This window comes from Nylanderia fulva, unplaced genomic scaffold (genome assembly GCF_048542155.1).
Source record: "Nylanderia fulva isolate GAGA-0341 unplaced genomic scaffold, ASM4854215v1 Scaffold119, whole genome shotgun sequence".
Lineage (NCBI taxonomy): Eukaryota > Metazoa > Arthropoda > Insecta > Hymenoptera > Formicidae > Nylanderia > Nylanderia fulva.
Window position 1 is genome coordinate 51,381 of NW_028189398.1, and position 22,878 is coordinate 74,258.

The window sequence follows — 22,878 nt, forward strand, 5'->3', positions numbered from 1 at the left end:
AATAAATAAAATAAAATAAATAAAATAAATAAAATAAATAAAATAAAATAAATAAAATAAATAAAATAAATAAAATAAATAATAAAATAAATAAAAATTAAAATAAATATAAAAATATAAATAAATTTTAATAAATATAAATATAATAAAAATAAAATGAAGAATCAGTAGTTTTCTCAGTCCAGTTGTTGATTGACCAATCAGCTGATAGGTTGCTTCGCTCTGATTGGTCAATTCACAACTGTCACCTGGCAACGGCGCATTTGCAAGCTATTGTGGAAGGATCTTTAATACGAAGGAGAGGCACAAGAAGGAGGAAGGAAGGTCATTATACAGTCACATCTGGCTACAAGTCTTATGTGTAGAACGGAACGGTTATTGTGAGACTTGTGGAATTCGGATAATAAATGAACCTGTCCTACAACAAATACGTGATACTGTTTATACCACAAGAGTGGCAAGAGGAGTTTATGAAAGAGAAGAAAAAAAACGCGGTTCCCTCATATAAAGCTGTCGTAATATCAGAGTAAGTAATTTCGCGCACTCGCTTCTTACATATATGTATGTATATGTCATACATATGCTTACGACGCATCGCAACGTGATAGTTGCAATGCAGTTTCATATGTGCGATGCATACATGCTTGAAATTCTCATGATTGTATAGATACACTTGCTTTTTTTTAAATATCTTTACAGATGAAAGCTGTAAATAAATTAGTTGTAAATTAAATACCAATTAAATTAGCAAAATAAACGTTATATATATATATATATATATATATATATATATATATATATATAAAATATATTATATTATAATATATTATATTATATTATATTATATTATATTATATTATATTATATTATATTGTACATATATACATATATATATATATATTATATATATTAAATTTATTTCACAATCTTTAGCAATATGGTGTTTTTCAAGTTTTCAGAAAGCACCATGGATTGTTGTGTTGCGAATCAATATGATTGTTCACAAATTGCGGAGACATTTCCAAATATCTCCAGTCCAGAGATGTTTGACAGCGATACTGAGAGAAAGATGGACAGCAAAACTGTTAATACATTACCGGATGTTAATACATTAGTGGCGATTAGCCCTGAGAAGAAGCCTTCTCAAACGGAGTTAATTACAAAGTCAGATAACAATTTGCTAGGCAGAATTAATAAATTTTTGAGAGGTGTCCCACCTCCACCAAGGCACACAATATGTCAGAATGATTGTTCTGATTTTTTACAAAATATTTACGCGAATCGTCATTTTTTCTGGACTGAATATCCATTGAGTGAAACTTTGGAAGCTGCGGAGAGCACAAAATCTCAGAAGCAGACAATTGGGAGGGAGAGAGAAGCTAGGAATATTTCTTATCAATGTACAAAAGGCACTCCGAGAAATTTGACAAATGCTTTTGATACTTGCAATCTATCAGTTAATAATGCAGAAAGTACACAATTAGATATAAATAATACTAGTGATAGTAATAGTAATTTAAATATACAATATAATAATGTTCCTATGGAAACAAAAAATTCAGTTAATACGATTAAAGAAACAGCGAGAGTTCCACCGATAATAGATAACTCCAATGTATCTCAGGAACAATCTCTTCTTTATCATACAATTGGTGAAAGGGAGGCCACGACTTTAACATGGCCTCAGGTGTACTCCCACAAGTTTTATGGCATACAGTGAGTTAATGTACATTTAATTTTTCAGTATACAATGTATACAAATCTAAGGCTTTTTTTAAAATTTTAGTTATAATAGAAGCAGAAGTGTAGAAGAATTCGAGAATTTAACTGTGAAATTATGCGAGAGATATATAGGAGCTGAAACACAGTCGACTTGTAATATATGGTTTTCGAAGAAAGCGCCAGGAAGTGCAAGAAAGCGAAATTCATTAGCGAAACGCGAAAACGGTCAAAGTCCAGAGAAAAAGTTGACACATTTAGCCAGAAGACGCAGGACTTTCTGTAGTGCTAACTTGCAAGGATTAGGACTTGCTGACAAGAAGCAGTTAATGGTACAAATAAAGTACGTAACATATAATATTAATTATTTAATATAATATATATTATATATATACAGGGTGTATCAGACCACCCGTGCCAGCCGAATATTTCAAAAACCGAGCGCGACAGACAAAAATGTTTCCTACAAAAGTTGTAGGGTTTCGAGTAACGCATTACATAGTAATATTAATACGACCTTGAATAGCGTTGTCAAGATCACGTAAAGATCATCTTTAATTTCTTAAATGGAATCTCCTATTTTTCATTACAAATTCTTGTAGTTGATGTCGAGAGCTTTCCAAAACACTATAATAAAACATTTTTTCATTAAGTACTTTTTGAGTTATAAAAATTTGAAGTTCACAATTTTTTTTAATAACATGTAAAATATCGTGCAAAATATTTAGTTTTTGGTAATCATACCTTAATACTTTTATGCATGGAATAATGAGACGAATCAATTGGTGTGAAGAAAACACATAGTTGCTTTAAAGAGGGTGTATGTAATTTGCAACATATTTTTTTAAAACCAATTATGTGTTTTCTTTACATTAATCGATTGGTCTCATTATTCCGTGAATAAAAGTATTAAGGTATGATTACCGAAAACTAAATATTTTGCACGATATTTTACATTTTATGTAAAAAAATTGTAAACTTCAAACCTTTATAATTAAAAAAGTACTTAATGAAAAAATGTTTTATTATAGTGTTTTGGAAAGCTCTCGACATCAGCTACAAGAATATATAATGAAAGGTAGGGGATTCCGTTTAAGAAATTAAAGGTGATCGTTACGTGACCTTGACAACGCTATTCAAGGTCGTACTAATATTACTATGTAATGCGTTACTCAAAACCCTACAATCCCTTTTGTAGGGAACATTTTTGTCTGTCGTTCTCGGTTTTTGAAATATTCGGTTGGCACGGGTGGTCTAATACACTATATATATATATATATATATATATATATATATATATATATATATATATATATTTAATATAATATATATAATAATTAGGAAAAATAATTTCCTTAAAAAAAATTAATCTGTATTTTTGAAATATAGGAAGCCCACACAGAAAAAAGGTAAAAGTCCAAGAGGCAAAAGTCCACGAGGTAAAAGTCCAAGAGGCAAAAGTCCAAGAAGTTCGGCAAAAAAGAAAGCAGTTCGAAGACTAATGTTGGATGGACCAAGTCCGTGTAAAACCAAACTGGAGATCTCGAAACGCGCGCTATTTCAAAGCCCGCCAACGGATAATGCTGGTCCCAGTAAATTAAATACTATGAATAATTTAGATTCTCAAAAAATCAAACGCGTTTTATTCTCGACACCGAGAAAGGACGAATCTGAGCAGCATACACAAGTGAAACAAGTATCGCTGAGAGACGAAAGTAGGAAGAGAAAGAGCGAGGAGGAATTGCAAGGACCGCGATTAAAATGGGCAAAGAGTTTGTCCTTCGACTGCACGCATGAACTGAAAAATATCTCGAAAGTTACTTGGGACAGACACTCGTCGAGTAATATTCTCCCGAAAAACAACACGTCTCTTAATCAAGGAAGAAATGGAGAACTTAGTGACTCGCATAGAAAGGTATACATTATCTTCTTCAGAATGTCCCACAAGAAATTGCTGAAACTAATCAGTTGTCATTATTTAATGCATGCAGTTACTGAGAAAACAAAACTTGTATTGAAAAGAGGAAAGTCTACAGTTTTTATGGATATAAATAAAATGTTTGTATACCAATTTATTTTATTGAAAAAAGTAACGAAAAAAATAATAATAATATCACATATGTAAACTAATGATAAATATTTTCGAAGTGCACGCTATTTGAATTTGTACAAAATTCTGTTCTTTTACGGAAACTTGTAAAATATTTTTCTAATGTCATTTTTAATGTTATTGACGATCCTTTTAATAGCTGCTATTAAATCTGGTACTGTTGAAAATATTTATCATTAATTTATGTGATTATTAGCACTTTCATTACTTTTTACAATAAAATAAACTGGACCATCCATACGTTTTATTTATATCCATGAAAAACTGCAGACTTTCCTCTTTCTAACACAATTTTTGTTTTCTCAATAACTGCATTAAAAAATGACAGCTACTTAATTAGTTTGAACAATTTCCTATGAGACATCCTGTACTTCAATATTGTATATGTTGTTAGTGTTGTGCTCAGATGATTTTAAAATTATCTGGATAAAAATGAGGTGAAAATATCAAAATTTATCTTAGATGATTTTGAATTTATATATATCTAGACAAAAGATAAAATTTTATATAGCAATTCATCTAGATAACCTCTAGATAATATTATTTTTAAAATCGCTTATGTAAACACAGTTATAACAAAATTATAAGAGATATAACAATATTCGTACTTTTATTATTAATAATATTCATACTTTTACTTATAAGTTTTTATCTTACTGCTTACTGCTGAAGTTCTACTATTTCAATATTTTTAAATACTAATGACTCTATAGCAAATTATTTTAATTATTCTTGATAATTTAGTAAAGATAATACTTTTTTCATCTAAGATGCAGATATAGATAATACATATTTTTATTGTCTTTATAAAAATAAGATGAGATCAAAATTCCATCTAAATAATCATCTATATAATTTTATTTAGATAACAGCAAACACTAACTTTGATGCAATAATTTTTTCCAATATATACATATATATATATGTATTTATTTTCAGAAATTACTTTGGGCAGTCGCAGAGGCTCTACGATACAAAGGCATTGGTATGAATCATCCGAAATTTAAGCAATATGCCGCGAGTTTAGCGCGCATAATAAAAAAATACATGCCCGATCTCGAAAATAGGAATATTCCACGAAAACCTGGTAGCACAACAGATCGCATGTTGAAATTGGCCAAACAACATGTACTCCTTCTCATCGATACTAGGCCAATGGATTGACAGTACTCATTGATAACACAATTAGTCAAAAAGAGAATCACACCAACACTTTCTGATGAACAGGACATCATTAAAATGACCAATATATGGGTGCTTATTATATCTTTTACCCGCGACGTATGTTTATATACACTGACTTTTATATAATTTAAATAACATGAGAAGACAAGACGTGTTATAATAATAATAATAATAATGTAACATTTAAAAATGGGATTGTATGTTGTTACACCGCTATTTGCAGGGTATTAAATCATTTTTATCTTATATACATATATATATATATATATATAATATATATAAAAATGTGTTTTTTTTTAAATAAGCATAGTGTTTTATTAGCTTTAAAATAGTCTTTCTTAAAATTATCTTTCACAACTTATATATAAATAATTAATTAAAAAGGCGCTTTCCCTTTGTGAAGTAAAACGCAACCTGCAATAACTTGCGTAATAACTTTATCCAGTTAACGCATGTATACATGTATGTTATATCTAATCCGTCATATATCTAAAATATGTGTATATTTAAGATATAGTGTTTTCGCGATTAAAAATTAAAAACTGATTTTGATCGATCCAAGATTGATTAATGACGTGCATCATCTCTGGCAATAAAAGATTCGAATTCATAGTAAAATAGTAATTAATTGATCCGGGATGGATCAAAATCCGTTCACTTGAAAACACTAAAAGACTGATCGCATCACAATCCACGATACGTAGCGCGATTAGTCTATTCTTATTTTCATTCAGAGTTTCCATGCCCAACCCTGGCGATAACCTCGTCCAAGATCTTTGCCAGTTCTTTGTTCTCCTTAGTTTTTTGCTCCACAAGTTCGGCGAGCGAGTTACTCTTCAATTCTGCTTTTCTTATCATCGCATGCAGCTTCACTGTTTCTGCTTCGTTTTGCTTTCGTATTCCGTCCAACTCCAGGTTTGCTCTAAAAACAAAAATATGATTGATACAATATAATGTATATAAAGAAAGAAGAATGGGATCGATAAAATATCTCGGAAAATATAAGATATACAAAAGTAGTAATATTCATAGTGAGGCACTAGATGACCTTGACCTAGAAGTCAAATTTAAAGATCGTTTCAAGGTCAACTTTATTTTTTTTTTTTTAATAAAATATTTTTTAAATAAATCGATCGCTCACAATATTTTGGAAAAAAAAGTTATAAGGGTAGGGTAGTCAAAAAGTGATTAGTTCAATAAATAAATAATTACCAATATTGTATATACTTTAGCTTTAATATAATAGAATAATAATCTTTCAAAAATCGCCAGAGTTCAAAATTAATAAAACAATATTCTGAACCGACTTCATTGGCAAATTATATCAATTTATTGATTTTTGGTACACAACGTTTCGGTCTTTGGTTTAGGCCGTTTTCACGTGTTCTAAAAACAATACAATTGCAATGCATCGAATTAAGAGTTGAAACTTAAAAAATTGAAAACTGTTTACAATGAAAATCATTAAATCAGAGAGAGATGATAATACTTTGTAAAAACAAGCTGATAGACAAGATATTACTTAGTGAAGAAAAAAAATCGTCATATGTTGATATTAAACATATTATTAATGAATTGATTTTCATACTTTTTTATGAAAAACATTGTGTACCAAAGATCAATAAATTGATATAATTTGCTAATAAAGTCGGTTTATAATATTGTTTTATTTCTTTAATATAATCTTACATAAACTATATAAAATATTAATTTTTCGATGAGCTTAATACTTTTATACACAAAATAATGAGAGAAATCGATTGGTGTTAAAAAAACAGATAGTTCTTTTTAAGAAAAATATGTAGCTGTTAGTTGCAAATTATATTTTCCTTAAAAACAACGTTTTTTTTATCAATTAATTTCTCATTATTTTGTACATAAAAATATTGAGGTAAGGTAATCGAAAAATGAATATTTTATAGTTTACGTAAAATTGTCACATTAAAAAAAATATCTCAAATTATTCACTTTTTGATCATCTTTATAAATTTTTATGCAAAATATTGTGAGGAATTGATTTACGTAAAAAAATATGGTTTTATTTTAAAAAATTAAGTTGACCTTGAAATGACCCTTTTGACCTCTAGGTCAAGCTGAACGTCATCATCAAGTACCTCACTTTAAATCCTATTTTTATTTAACATTTTTTTATATCTCACTTCTTCCAAGATATATATTTTACCCGTCCCATATTTTTCCTCTGTATATCTGTATTAGAAAATATCCGTCTGTTTCATAATAATAGATAAAGTATGTATGAATTGCATACTTCTCCAATTGGGTCATCGCGTGCTCCTTCAGTTGATCGTATCGCGTTTCCAACGTCTTTATAGTATCTACATTTTCCTGAATACTTTCTTTTAATACAGCTTCGTTATTTTTGTACACCGACACGACTCCTTTGAGTCTTTCGTACTTTTGATGTACGTCGTTAAACGCCGCTTCCGTGTTAGTTAAATGGTGATTTGCAGCTTGTAACTCTTCTTGCAGCTTCGCCTTTTCTTGCTCGAAGTTCGTGCGATCTCTTTCCCGCTCTGTGAGTAATCTGCTAATCGATTTCTCATATTCCTCCACAACAACTCTAAAAAGATTGATTTCCATATTTTATTCACGATTTATATAAGCTTATATAAATATATATAAATATAAATTATATAAATATATATAAATTTTATTTATGTATTTATAATATAACATAAGTATACAATCTTGAATAAATCACTTACGTCATTTGCGTTTTGGTTTTCACTTCTTGTGCCATTTGTGACTGCAGTTTATTAATTTTCTCCTGAAAAGCTGTCTTCTGTCTTTCCAGCTCTGCTTCGTGGTCCTTTTTCTGCTTCTCTAGTTCCTCTTCTAATTGTAGTACCGTCGTTCTCACAACTTCAAGTTCCTTACTCATGTCTATATCGGCGATAAGTGGTGCGTCGGATTTAGGCTCGTCTACTGGTTGCTCCTGAAAAAAATGTTATTTCATGATAGGTTTAAAACTTACAATTAGATGTAATTTTTCATATAATAACACTTCAACAAAAAATTTTTTTCCAACACCAGAACGAGACTAGTCGTTTCTTATAGTTTTTTGAGCGCTGAACGCGAATCTGTCTTTAAAATTGCCCCATCACGTTACAATTTTAAGAGACATGCAATTAAAGTTGCAAAAAGGGCTATTTTCACGAATTTTGTCACATTATACAATATGTGACGTGCTAAAGTTTTCTTACCACCAAAATATATTGTGACTTTCAACTCTCAATAGGAATTTTCGATATCGGTTGTGGTTCATAAAATATAATATTGTAATAATAGTTAAATTGTTTAATGGATATTCATAAAGATTTAAAATATTTTTGAAAATTTTTTAATTTAAATTATATATTGAATCAATTTCATTAAAATTTTGTTTTAATAAAAAAATTTGAATTTGTTATATAGATAAATAAAATTTAAAAATTTAAAAAAAGTATAATAAAAAATTATTTTTAAAATTAATTTATTTGAAATTAATCTTGAAAAACACAGAAAAATAATAAGTAAATCTCTGATTATAATTAAAAATAGTATAATTGAATAGATGTAATTAGATTTTCATATAGATGTTTTTAAACAAATTAAACATGAGTATAAAATTAAACATGATATTGTAGCTATGACAAAATTCGTGAAAATACCTCTTTTTGCAACTTTAATTGCATGCCTCTTAAAATTGTGACATGATGGAGCAATTTTGAAGACAGATTGGTGTTCAGCGTCCAAAGACTATAAGAAACGACTAGTTTCATGGTGTTCCTTTTTTTGTTGAACAATATAGTTAGAAATGTTTATTTACATTTTTCTCTTGAGCTTCTTCTGACTTTTGCACCGTTCCGCTGGAAAGAGGACTATAAAAAAGCAACCTATCTATAGCTGCTATGGCAGGATTACGTTTTGGTGTACCAACATCAGGAAGTGGCGATTCGCTCTTGCCATTTTGTTCCTCGTTTATAGGTGGGGCGACGTTACCTTGAGGCAACATGCTTATATTCGATATCAATGGGTCGAATTTAATGTACAAAGATTCCGCTCTAAGGCGATCCGTATGCTTAGAATTGCTTCGCGCTAACAAGAAGTCGAATGTCGAAGGATCTTGGAAAACTGGAAAACACGTTATCATTCGATTAATAAATTTCACAAATATGCGAAAAGAAGTCTTGATAACAGAGAGAGTTTTAATGTACGCTTACTTTCATCCGTCGCGCTGATAAACTGATCTGTCTCTTCCGCAAATCCCTGCGAAGGATTGAGCAACTCATCAGTGATCCTTTCCGCTGTGAATCCAAATCCTTCGAAATCCGGTTGTTCGTTGATTAATGACAACGTGGTGCTTTGCCGTTGAGGCTTAAATCCTTGGTACTGTTCCTCGTCTGATGCAAAGTTCTCGTCTACTTCTTGCAACGTAAGGGTACGATCGAGATCCTCTTCGATGCTCCCCTTTTTAATAGCACCCGTCGAAACCGCGCTGTTTTCTTCTTTTACAATAATTACAGTTTCCGATGGATTACACGGTTTTTCTATAATACGAGTCTCGTTGCATATTTCCTTTTCGGGTGAAAAAGTCTGCGTTTTATTCAATATTGCGCTATTCGTTATTTCTAAATCTTGTCCATCGACATTAGTCTGCAGGTTTTCCTTAACTTCCAATATTTTTGGTTCTATAATATTGGTTTTGTTCAGCTGTTTACCGTCTTCTTGGTTATCTGACACGACACAGTTATCCAATCGTAAGGAACCTTGCTCGATAATCTTCTTTTCTTCCGGTTGAGCAACAGGACAACTATTTGTATTTATTTCCGATGATACACTCAATTTTTCATGGGTATCGTCGGAAGGCGATAATTCTGTTAATGTCTCTTGTCCAGATTTTGATAAATCCTGCGCATTATTTTCCTTCGACTTACAATCGGTCTCTTCTAAAGATAACGTTATGCTGGATATATTGGGTAACGAAGGACCCTCCACATATTGCGTCAATGAAGCTATGGACGGAACAGAAACTTCGACAGGACTCGATATCGGATTTTCCAATATCTCAACGTCGCGACTGTTCTCTACCTTCTGTTCTTCACCGAATCCGATCGCGTTGGGGATCGAATCGTCGGACGAAACTATGACTGTTGTTACATCCGCATTATTATTCGTCGGCAGCGAGTCCTCTATAACATCACTAGCTGATATATTATCGCTCTCTCGCGATGGGATACATTTATCGATCGATTCCTCTTCCGGAGGAGGAGCCACGAGCTGCTCTTGAATAGGAAGCGTGGCCTCGGACGGTCCAAGAGTATCCGTCTGATTCAAGATCACCTGAGTAGTCTCGTGCGATTCCGAAGGACTCGTTGTCTCGAGCACTTGCGTCTCGTCGCCGGCGGTGTTGTCCGGCAGATCCTCGTTCAGGGAAGAATCGCTCGCGTGGAACGGCGTCTCGTCCGTAGCCGACGCGAAGGTCTGGTCCTGGCTGAGATCCTGAACAGCGTCACTTTCCAAGTGGATGTCCGCGCACGCGGCGATCAGATCCTCGAGGCCGGGTATGTTGGAGTTGACGTAAGAGGTGTCCGCGATGTCGTCGAGGGTCGAATCCGGACATATGCCGCTGCTGCTCTTCGTGCTGAGGGTGCTGCTGAGGCTGTGGAAGCTGCTCGCGGACGAGAGACTCTCCGGCGCGGAGCAGAGATTCTCCCTGATCGAGCCTACGTCGGCGAATTCGCGGGCGAAGCGCACCTTCACCTCATGCTCTCCTGTCTTGGGACTGTCGTTGCCGCTCTGAAAGATAAAATGCACGTTAAAGCATGTCAGGGAATGTGGTTCTTTCCTTATCTCCTTTCTCGTGACGTGTCGAATGAAGCGTTCAACCGAATACATGCAATCACACCAGGAGTCTTGGAAGAATTTTTTAGCGTTTGCTGTTACCTAAATAAAATTATATAGATAATCATCTATCATCTTAGATAAAAAAAAGTGTTATCTTTACTAAATTATCTACAATAGAATAATGTAGAATAATTTTGATGTAGAGTTATAGCATATAAAAAGAAATTAAAGTATAAATACATTTTTATATCCCTTTTATAATTTATAGTTTTTATAACTATGTTTACAGAAACGGCCTTAGAAATAATATTATCTGGAAATTATCTAGATAAATCGCCATATAATTTTATTTTTTATCTAGATTATCTATATTTAAAAGAAAATCATCTTTATCTTATCCCAAATAAACTTACATATTTTCATCTCATCTTTATCTAGATAATTTTTAAACCCTCTAACAATAAGCACAACACTGAATTTGTTATCTCGAGCATTAAAAGAAACCTTGCTCAACAGAAATATAATCTTCTTCTTTTTCTTAGGTGTTTGATGGTAACAGAATGATCTAAGATAAATTTACGTATTTTTATCTCATCTTTATCTAGCTAATTTTAAGATCATCTAAGCACAGCACTTTATGAGAAATATAAAGGACAAGACCAAAATATAATGAGAAGGATGACTATTAGAGAGAAATAATTTGGATAGGAAATCTTCTCGACGGTTCACGTCACGCGATTGTATACCGTCATCGGCGTAGGAGACGTTCTTGGACTCGTAGCTCGATGCAGAAGTTTGTTGAGATATTCCATGCCGTTTCGATCGAACGAAGGGGTCCCGCAAACCGCGAAATACCGAAGTTCACTGGGAACATCGCTAGACCACTCGTCGCTGACGATCAGCTGACCGGGTCTGGCGATTTCTTTCGCGAGGGAAATTGCGCAATCATCTCTCGCCTCTCGCTCGAGCTAATTATAAAACATATCGAGAGAGAAAGGATCCTGCGTTCGCTGCCACAGTTTCGCTCGCCTCCGCAAGACGGTGACATGGTGGACGGCGAAGAATGACTGCTCCAGATTCCTTCGAGAAGGAGAAAAGGAGCTGGATATCATAGACATTCGCACAGTCAGTTTGGAAGTGCGAGATTCTAACGGTTTTAAATACAGACGATTAAATGGATATATACAGAAAAACGTGAAGTCATCAAGGAAGTTCATTAGAAGATCACAGAATACATCTCTAAAAAATTGTACGTGAGCAGTGTTTAAATAATTTTAAAATTAAATAAAATTGTGCTTAGATAATTTTAAAATTAAATAAAGTTGTGCTTAGATAATTTTTAAATTAAACAAAAATGAGATAAAAATATATAAATTCATCTTATTGTTAGATAACATAAAGATGATTTTGAATTTAAATATATCTAGATAAAAAGGTAAAATTGTAGCGATTCATCTAGATAACTTCCAAATAATATTATTTTGAAGACTGTTAATACAAGCTATTAATAAATATACAGAGAAACGTGAAGTCATCGAGGAAGATCATTGGAAAGTCACAGAATACATTTCTAAAAAAATGTACCGTGACCAGTGTTGTGCTTAGACGATTTTAAAATGAGATAATGATGAGATGAAAAGATATAAATTCATCTTATTATTATGATAAGATAAAGATAATTTTGAATTTAAATATATTTAGATAAAAGATAAAATTGTATAGCGATTCATCTAGATAATTTCCAGATAATATTATTTTTAAGACTGCTTATGTAAACATAGTAATGAAAAAAGTAAATTATAAAAAGGATATAAAGTCTTTATCACTTTTACTACTAAAGTTCTACTATATTTAAGTACTTTTATGTACTATGACTCTAAAACAAATTATCTGAACATTATTTTAAATAATTTAGTAAAGATAACACTTTTTTCAGCTAAAATATAGATATAAATATAATACATATTTTTATTATCTATATAAAGATAAGATGACGCTAAAATTTCTAGATGATCATCTATATAATTTTATTCAGATAACAACAAACACTGATGAGACATAAAGCTCGTCCACACTAATCTTATGCGAAATGGATTTCGGTTAAATCAGCTAATTTTTTTATATGTTGTAGCTTATGGCCTGCTGAACTAAAAAATTCAATAGCCTCAAAGCTAAATAATAGGCAATTATTGAGTTATAGCCAGTCAAACAGCTCGCAAAGCTCGATTTTTCATATTTAACTGATTATAAATTAATAACTGTCTATATTATTTAAGTAGTTTTGAGCTTTTTATATTTCTTGTTCAGTAGATCATAAGCTACAATATATGAGAAAATCATAAAATTCTATCGGGATTCACAATTTCATCTAGGGATTCATATAAATTCCAAAATTCCGCACTAATTTTATATAAAATTTAATCTCTCTTAGCAAAATCTGCCAGTCAAAACAACTCGCGGAATCTAAGTTTTTCATGTTTCACTGACTGTAAATCAATAACTATCTATTACTTTTGTTAGCTTTGAAGCTATTGCAGCTTTTATTCCGCAAATCATAAGCTACAACATATGAAAAAAATCAGCTTAACCAAAGATTTAACCGAAATCCATTTTATTGTAGCCAAAATTAGTGCGGAATACTATTTTAATTTATAGGTCTGTTCGTTTTAGTTGAATTGGCTGCACTAATTTAGAGTTTATCTTCTTTACTCGACATTGGAAAAGGTAAACTAGTGTATTTCGATTCGTGACTTATTCAAGTCCACACACATACATACACTTCACATAGCTCGTAACTGCATAACAAACATCACCAACTAGTGTGAAAATGGCCAGGAAAGAAGATATCCTTATTTTTATATCATATATACAATGACGCTAGATAATGATGGGCTGTCTAATGCAGAAATCATATTTGCGAACGATTGTATCTCTCTAATTAACTGAGTATCCGCACTGACGAGCAACACAATTCTTGCGTGATGCAACGAACGCGATATGTAAAAAGAAGTAATAACGAAATACTTTGTTGTGTACACTTTGTTATTTACAGGGTGTCTCATAGCAAATCGCTGAAACTAATCAGCTCTCATTTTTTTAATGCATGCAGTTATTGAGAAAACAAAAATTGTATTCATGCAGTTTTTAATGAATATAAATAAAATATTTGTACACTAGTTTATTTTATTAATAAAAAGTAATGAAAAAGCTAACAATCACATAAAATCACTTAAACTACTGATAAATATTTCAACAGTGACAGATTTTCTAGCAGCTATTAAAAGGATCGTTAATGATATTAAAAATGACAATAGAAAAAGTTTTGACGAGTTTTCGTAAAAGAACAGAATTTTGTACAAATTCAAATGGTGCACCTTGAAATATATTTATCATTAGTTTACATATGTGATATTATTAGCACTTTTTTCGTTACTTTTTTTCAATAAAATAAATTAGTATACAAACATTTTATTGATATCCATAAAATTTCCTCTTTTCAACACAAGTTTTGTTTTCTCAATAATTGCATGCATTAAAACAGCTGATTAGTTTCAGCAATTTCCTGTGGCACATCCTGTAAATATATTATATTAGTGCAAAATACTTATCGTTTTAGTCAAATACATTTAAAAGAAAATTAATATATACCATTTAATATATATACAATTTAGAAACAATTATTAATTAATTTAATTATATTGTAATTATACTTTTTTATCTAGGAAGTTTTTAACTCCTTAAAAAAACTTAAAAAATGACAGCGATTAGTTTCAGCAATTTTCTATGGCACACCCTGTACATGGTAAAGGTGAAACGCGCGCAAATTATACCTTTGAGAGAGGAATCCCCATGATTTCTCAGTAAGAGGACTTCCACTTTCGGCTGTCAACTAACGCGCAACGATCCCATATTTTAAACGCGAGTTCGAAGAACTCTCGAATTGTTTTCACTTTCCCTTCCGCTAGGTATTTTCACCCTTGACACTGATAATCATTCGCCGAGTAAAATAATTTTGACTTCGCGACGTAAATATTAGTATATTCCGAACATCAATACTTCCTAGCTGTCTCTTTCCTTCCATCGTATAATAAATATCGAATTAATGATTCATTGTTACTAGAGCAAAACATCCGCGATTGCGATAGTTTATTATATATTCATTATACTCGCGAGAGGAAATTTATTTATATAAACAGGATGTCCCAGAATTAGCGGATTCCTGGGATCATTTGGAGAGGATTTTTCCTCAGCAAAAATGCCAAGGCACCAATAATTTTCGAGTTATAAGCGATTGAAAATAAAGGGATTTTTGGAAAAAATATTAATAAAACCACATTCTTCGATTAATTTTAGGCAGAGTTTACTTTAACAAAATTTTAATTTGAGGCTTAGTTACACGATGGCAAAAATATGGCTCCAAATGATTTCAGGAATTTGCCATTAACAGGTGATTCATTAATTCTGGGACACCCTATATATACCTTCACAGAGATAAACAATTAGAGGTGATATATTGAGACAAGAACGCAAATAAATCTTTTTTGGAAATTAGGTCAATAAACAACAGAAACACGTAAGATACAGACGGCAAAGTGATCAGTTAACACGAGTTCCTTCGCGCTCCTTATTCGGCGCTTTCTTGACATCATCGAGACTGCAACCATCAGACAATGACTCATTCTCATTTGACCGTGTTAAGAAGCGGAGAGAATTATCTCGGAGTGTGTCTCTCTTTCATCCCTCTAAAAGGGGACAACCCTACTTAAGCGTATCTCTTGACACTTCGGTGCTTCTTTTTCTAAGTGATGCAATCCAAATGCAAAGATGCACTCAATTTTTTTATCTCAATTAAAGCGTCATTATGGTATATCAGATCGGATATTAACCTCTGTACACACAAACTTAATTAATCAGTTAACAGAAACAACGCTTTCCCAAACAGCAACATGTCCAAAATTGGCTCATAAAACATATTTAAGGTGTTTTAAGATATCTTTTGGATATCTATCATACAATTTTTTAATGATGTCTTACCTGTATGTTCCAATTTTGGACACGATGCTATGTGGATTATCATTGACGAGAACAAAGAACGCAAAGATGCAATCAATTCTTTATCCCAATTAAAGCGTCATTATAGTATATCAGATCAAATATTGACCTCTGTACGCACAAACTGTATCAATTAATTCGTAAAGAAAGAATTATCGAATAATTACATCAAATTCGCGCAGTTAATAGAAAAAGAGCTTTCCCAAACAGCACAATATCCAAAATTGGCTCATAAAACATCTTTAAGGTGTTTTAAGATGTCTTTTGGATATCTATCATAAAATTTCTTAAAGACGTCTTATGCCCCAATTTTGGACACGGTGCTATCTGAGTTATCATCGACGAGAGCAAAGATAAAAACGCAAATTATATAATACAGATAAAAAATACATAGGAATAGAAAAAGTAGAAGCTAAAGGAAAGAGAGATGGATCTAATATAAGCCTGATCCTAGATCCAAACACCTTAGCTAGGTGTAAGAGAGAGGAGTATGAATCACCACGATCCAAGGGTCATCAGGCGAACCTGTATCACTCACTATAAGATAATCATACTATTATTGTTCCAGAAGAGTAGCCGATAAGATTGCGATGCGGCAAGTGTCAAATCCCACCCCGATCAAAATACACAGCTCTATAGCTAACATCGCATATCCCTAACGTCACGGAATCCGTAAAAATAAAAGGATGAAATCCAGGTGAAGACGTTCCACGGAAGCGGACGCAGAATTAGGGAGGTCAACGGTAGATATTTATCTCGTCGAAATTCTAATATTAGCCCCAGCGCGTTTCCTAGTCAATACTCCAGAGAGGCCCACCACCACTATCAGCCACCACTATCAGCACCCACCTACCACCCACCCACCAGCACCACCACCACTATCACCAGTGTCGTCATCAGTTGGAACGTCGTTCGGCGCACGTACGTATATACATGTGCACGCGCAAGGAGTCGTCGAACGTCGTCGTCGAGAAGGAAGAGAAAGGGGGGCAACAAGATGTGGGGGATGATGGTGTCTCGGCCTGGCTCACCTCTTTTTACGGAAATACTAATTCTTGCGGGATATTAATTTCTCGGCGGTTTCCTCGAGGCTTCACGCGACGATGACGATGCCGTCACGCGTCGACCGGACTTTCGGCAAGAGCTGCGCCGCGAGGAGTACCATCGCCTCCGCCGTGATGCCACGATGATGCATTACTGACGCTCGCTTGTCCCACCGTAGCACAGTGGCCGCGCACACGCCGTACGGGCATTACATGCCCGCAAGGATCGCCAACTATGGAGAAAAGTGGTGGGAACGCGGGGACGACGAATCATTCCTCTCCGGTCGTATCGAGCCGCGTGAAAGTCACCGGCCGACCAGGGTGGCGCTATCTGGAGCGACACGGCTATACTCGGTGACGGAGTGTTGCGAGATATGAGATAAGACCAAGGTTGACAAGTAACGAGTTACTTGTAACGGAATTACAGTTCATTTTTTTTTTTTGGTAACTATAAATTATTAACTTCGTTCCCCTTTTTCTGCAACTTAACTTAGTTACATTTTTTTGGTAACTATAATTTAATAATTTTCTCAACTCCTGAATAAGACTCACAATCAGCCCGCACAATGGAGAAAGTATTAAGAATGGGAATTTTATTACTATATTAGGAATTATTTTATTTCAAAACGAGGAAACGAAATGGACTATACAGAGTGTTTCAGGAGGAATGGTCAGTATTCTAGAACTTGATTGTACATGTCATTTTAAGCAAAAATATAAACATTTGTTCTACTTTAAACGGTTATAAAGATAAAGCATATTCAAATTTAAGAACGAATACATTTATTAATTTGATTAGTAGAATCAAATGCTATGAAAACAATTTAATTATATTAAATTTCGTCATTTCTTGTTACCATGATTACAAATGTAAATATTGGATCACGTTTGATAAATCCTGTGTTAGTTTAAAATTTTTGGTTTTTAATATAATTAAAATGACTCATATTAACATATGCTAAAATTATTATTAATTAATTATTATTTATTAATATTAAGTATTCAAATGTATTTTAAGGTTAAAATTTCATGTATGTAATTTCATTATTTTATAATATAAAATTTAATTATAATAAATTAATGAAGGTATTTATACTTAAAACTGAATACTTTGTATCTTTCTAACCGTCTAAAATAGAACACATGTTTATATAAACTTTTTTACTTAAAATGATGTGTACAATTATGTGCTAGAATGCTGACCATTCCTCCTGAAACATCCTGTATATAACGCACGATGCATTAAGAATTAGAATTTTCAAATTGAAATAAAATATTTTGATAAGGATGAACGAATTGATTAAGAAGCGATAAATATATAGTGTGCAGATTATTTTTTATATACAGGGTGTCCTGAAATTTGCGAATCACCCATTAATGACCCTATATATATTCCTTATTTATATGTTTCGGTTTTAGTTTCCAGTTTCCAATCGTATATTGATCTTATAAACCTTTTTATGTTATAAATCTAATCTTATAAAATTATATGTAATTTATGGTTTTGTATTGACAATCTATGTTAACATATTTATTTATATTTATTGACAGTTGTTGAATATGATTCAAAATTATGACCTAAACGTACAAAATAAATAAAGAATATGCATAATAAAAAATAATCAGCGTACTATATATATTTTTTAATTAGCCCGTTCATTTTTACCAAAATATTTAATATCAGAACTTTTCATTTCTTTTTAGTTTGAAATAAAATAATTCCCTTCTATTTATATTCCTAATATCTTTCCTATTGTGCGCAGAACTTAAGTATACATCGTCGAGTGGGTGGTGATAATAGTATAGAGATTGCTAAAGATGAGGTGAATTTTTTAGACGAAGACACAAGGATTATCCTCAATGCGAAAAATAGGGACGAGACACTTCGATGAAAACACGAACGAATATCTCCTAGATCGCTCTAGATTTATTACAACACCTGTAATATATATTGCGAACATTAATTAACGCTCTATCGCGATACATATATTTATTAATATACATAAACATATAGATATAAATTTTCAAATTAAAATGATCAATTAAAATATTTATAAATTCTATTAAATAAATTCTGAAAATATAGATATATTCCTCCTATTATTATAGAATATAAAATATTTTATATTTATATATTTGTTATATATTTTATATATTTTTATATTTGTTGTTGTATTTTATTATTTATATTTTATTATGTATTTTATATATAGACATATAGATATTAATATTTTTCAACTCGTTATAATAATAATTATAATATATATATATATATATATTATAAATTATAATAATTGATACCTTACAATATGTGTTGATATTTTTAATCGTACAACAATAATAAATTAACAAAATTGAGTGACTCTAGAAAGATCTTATATATCAGCATTAAAATAATAAATATGTATAAAATCAATCTTTCCGGAATTTCACATTAGGAACTAAATAATAAAAATCATTGTGTAAGGTAAAAATCTCGAGATATTGACAGAACCGGAACAAATTCACGAAAATCACTCCTATAAAATAAAAATTATTAATATAAAAAATAAATTTTAGTTTGAAAATATCAACGCATCAAATAATAATTTTAAATAAGATTGAACAGTAATTAATTTTTTAATTTTAAAAATAATTTTAAATAAGATTGAACGATGGTAAAAATGACATTTGCTTTGCGCAACCGTGTATAAATAATATATTCCAGATATCTCGGATAAAAACGCATCTCATAAGGTATAAGCTTGTTTCTAAAAAAAAAAAATAGAAAATAACGGTGGAAGATTTATTAGTACTCGAATTTATATTTATCGCGGTTTCAAAGAAATGCTCCTGCATGGCGGGAAGCAAAACTTATTTTTGTTTCACTGTCACTTTTCTCTCTTTCTTTTTCTCCTCTTCCTAGAGAGAGACCTACGGAGTTTATTTATAGGAATGCATTCTCTCTCCTCGGTCTCTGACTATCAGCCACGAGATTGAAAAGAGAAGAGCGCGAAGAAGAGGCTGAAAGGAAGAAGCCTACGTCTCTCTGTCAGTTCCATCGGTTATTTCCGAATTATTTCATTCCACGCAGCTGAACGAGAGAAAATTTAAGTGTCGTGTAAAAGTGTGCACACACATTTCATTTTCGCCCATGCTTTCGTGGAAGACAAATCTCTCAATTGCGTATGATAACAATAAAATTTCATTGTAGCTTATCACCTGCTGGAGAACAAATATTTCTATAGCTTCAAATATAAAAATAATTATATATATATATATATATATATATATATATATCTCAGAACGCGAGAAATAAATCTGAAAAAATATTAGAAAGAATTGCAGAAAAAAATATCTTGCCAAGTAGCAAACTGACGTCATTAAACGTCTAAATGACGTCCATTTAGTGCTTGGGTATATACATATATTTGTGTGTTACTTCATCGCAAATAATGTCAAAATATAGATGGAAAATATTGGTTATATTTCTCTTTTTTTTATGAGAAAAAACATTTTTTTCATTAGCAAGTTATTCAGGAAAATCATAGACAATTGTTGAATTACAGCCAGCCAAACAGCTCGTAAAGCTCAAATTTTTCAGGTTTGATTATAAATCGATATACTTATAATATCTATATTATTTAGCTTTGAATCTATATTACATTTTTTGTTCAGTAGATCATAAATTACAATAATCTATGAAAAAACCAGCTGATTTTATTTTTCAGGATTTAATTTTATCTAAGATATAAATTCAAAAATTCTGCACTCATCTCCTATAAAAAATTGAATCTAAAATCGACTAAAGTTACTGATTTACAATCAATCAAATACAAAATACTCAGATTCTACGAGTTGTGTTTGCCTAGCTATTATCTGGGATAGTTTAGTAATTATCTAGCTATTACTTAACTTTAAGGCTACATCTTTTGTTCAGCAGATTATAATAAGCTGCAAAATATATGGAAAAACCAGGTGATTTAACTGAAATCCATGTATGTATTTTACGATTAGTACGGGGTGCTATTCATTATTAAGTTCCGAGTAGCAAGCTGACGTCATTAAATGTCAAATTACTTTAAATGTCACTTTGATTTTAATGATGTCAATGATATCACTTTGACGTTTAATAACGTCACTTTGACGTTTAATAACGCCAATGACGTCACTTTGACATTTATGACGTCAAAATGATGTACGCTTGCTACCTGAGGCAATAAAAGTTCATTAAAAAAAAGGTACCTTTCGTCGAGTAGGATGAATCGGTGGTGAATTGTGAAGCGTTGCAGTTATTTCTTTCAGTACGACTCTTGTGCCATCGCGAACGGATCCTCTCGGACTCGACATATCGTGTGGATGAAATCCTTTTGAATGTGCTTCTCGAAATTTGTCTCAAATCTAGTGCGAAATATATATGTAGTGTCACAAAAATGTCACAAATAATTTTATTAACATAAATATTTATATTTGAACGAGAAGTAAATCTATCACACAAAAATATTAGTTAAAATCACAGAAATAAAATATCTTGTCTAAATATCTCTATTGTTTAAAAATTTTCTTGCTAAATCTAACGTGAAATATCGTGAATAAAAACACAAATAATTTTGCTAACAATATTTAACACAAATTGAATAAGAAATAAATTTAACAAAATATCAGAAAGAATTCTAGAAAAAAAATCTTGTTTCCTAAAAATTTTCCTGCTAAATCTAATGTTAAATATCATGAATAAAAAACACAAATAATTTGCTAACAATAATATTTAACACAAATTGAATAAGAAATAAATTTAACAAAATATCAGAAAGAATTCCAGAAAAAAATCTTGTTTCCTAAAAATTTTCCTGCTAAATCTAATGTGAAATATCGTGAATAAATACACAAATAATTTTACTAACAATATTTAACACAAATATTTATATTTGAACGAGAAGTAAATTTTTCACACAAAAATATTAGTTAAAATCATAGAAATAAATAAATATCTCCATCGTTTAAAAATTTTCTTGCTAAATTTAATGTAAAATATCGTGAATAAAAACACAAATAATGTTACTATTTAACACAAATTGAACGAGAAATAAATCAGAAAAAATATAAGAATTGCAGAAGAAAAATATCTTTGTTTCCTATGTATATATTTTACTTCATATAGTAAATATTATGTCAAAATATAGATGAAAAATGTTGGTTATATTTCTCTTTTTTATGAAAAAAATCCATTTCTTTAGAGAAGAATTATTGTAACACGTGATTCCTCGTGGAAAATCATATATTTCATTATCGCGAGTATCATCAATATGGAACCAATAAAGCACAAAGAGTCCCCTGTTCCCTGTCACTGAATTTCCTTAGGGAAGAGCGAGAGAAGAAGATTGGAGAAGAGGATCTACTTACGAGGAATATATACACGCACTCAAAAAGACTATGACACACACGACACTCGCGCACACTTGGAACGTTTCGAGAGACAGAACAAAGGGAAGCGGTGTGTTTATTTACACCTGGGTGTCACCCGGAGCGTTGGCGACCAGAATCCGGCACGAGTTCGACCAAGAAATAATAAAACCCGGGACGTAACTGACTGATCGATGAAACACACCGGCGAGCAAATTCACGCGTGGTCACGCGAGGATCGCGATCGGCTTTTGACTAACGGCCGCTTTGCCGAGGCCGTTTTGACACAAACTTGAACGCGAACGCGGCGGCCAATCAGAGCGCGCCGCCAGGCGGCGCCACCCGAACCTTCCTGAAGCGAGCGCGGACGCTTCTTCGCGCATGCGCGCGCAGTTTCGCGCACACGAAATTTTTTATTTTAAAATTGATATTGCTTTAAGGATGATTAATAATTAATTATTAATAATTAAAAAATATTGAAAATGATTAATTATTAATCGTTATTAAGCGACTCTACATCTAGCATCGCACTGTCCCGAA

The 22,878-nt window shown here is 31.8% G+C and overlaps 2 protein-coding genes across 4 annotated transcripts; one reads left to right on the forward strand and one right to left on the reverse strand.

The window, feature by feature from the left end:
* The first annotated feature begins 285 nt into the window (after positions 1–285).
* On the forward strand, positions 286–5,632 carry mi (cyclin E-interacting protein minus). Of its 2 annotated transcripts, none has more exons than XM_029314489.2 (5): positions 286–526; positions 953–1,716; positions 1,787–2,062; positions 3,109–3,634; positions 4,769–5,632. In XM_029314489.2, the coding sequence occupies exons 2-5, from the start codon at positions 968–970 to the stop codon at positions 4,991–4,993; spliced, it is 1,776 nt and encodes a 591-aa protein (XP_029170322.1). In that variant the 5' UTR covers positions 286–526; positions 953–967; the 3' UTR covers positions 4,994–5,632. The 2 variants fall into 2 exon arrangements, with proteins under 2 accessions (XP_029170322.1, XP_029170323.1); XM_029314490.2 differs by having other exon boundaries at positions 960–1,716.
* tacc (transforming acidic coiled-coil protein) lies at positions 4,609–22,596 on the reverse strand. Of its 2 annotated transcripts, XM_029314487.2 has the most exons (7): positions 22,339–22,596; positions 21,181–21,336; positions 9,238–10,813; positions 8,844–9,148; positions 7,741–7,970; positions 7,284–7,595; positions 4,609–5,936 (listed from the first exon to the last, which is right to left on the reverse strand). In XM_029314487.2, the coding sequence occupies exons 2-7, from the start codon at positions 21,283–21,285 to the stop codon at positions 5,741–5,743; spliced, it is 2,724 nt and encodes a 907-aa protein (XP_029170320.1). In that variant the 5' UTR covers positions 21,286–21,336; positions 22,339–22,596; the 3' UTR covers positions 4,609–5,740. The 2 variants fall into 2 exon arrangements, with proteins under 2 accessions (XP_029170320.1, XP_029170321.1); XM_029314488.2 differs by lacking the exons at positions 21,181–21,336; positions 22,339–22,596 and adding an exon at positions 14,692–15,448.
* Between the last annotated feature and the right edge of the window lie 282 nt (positions 22,597–22,878).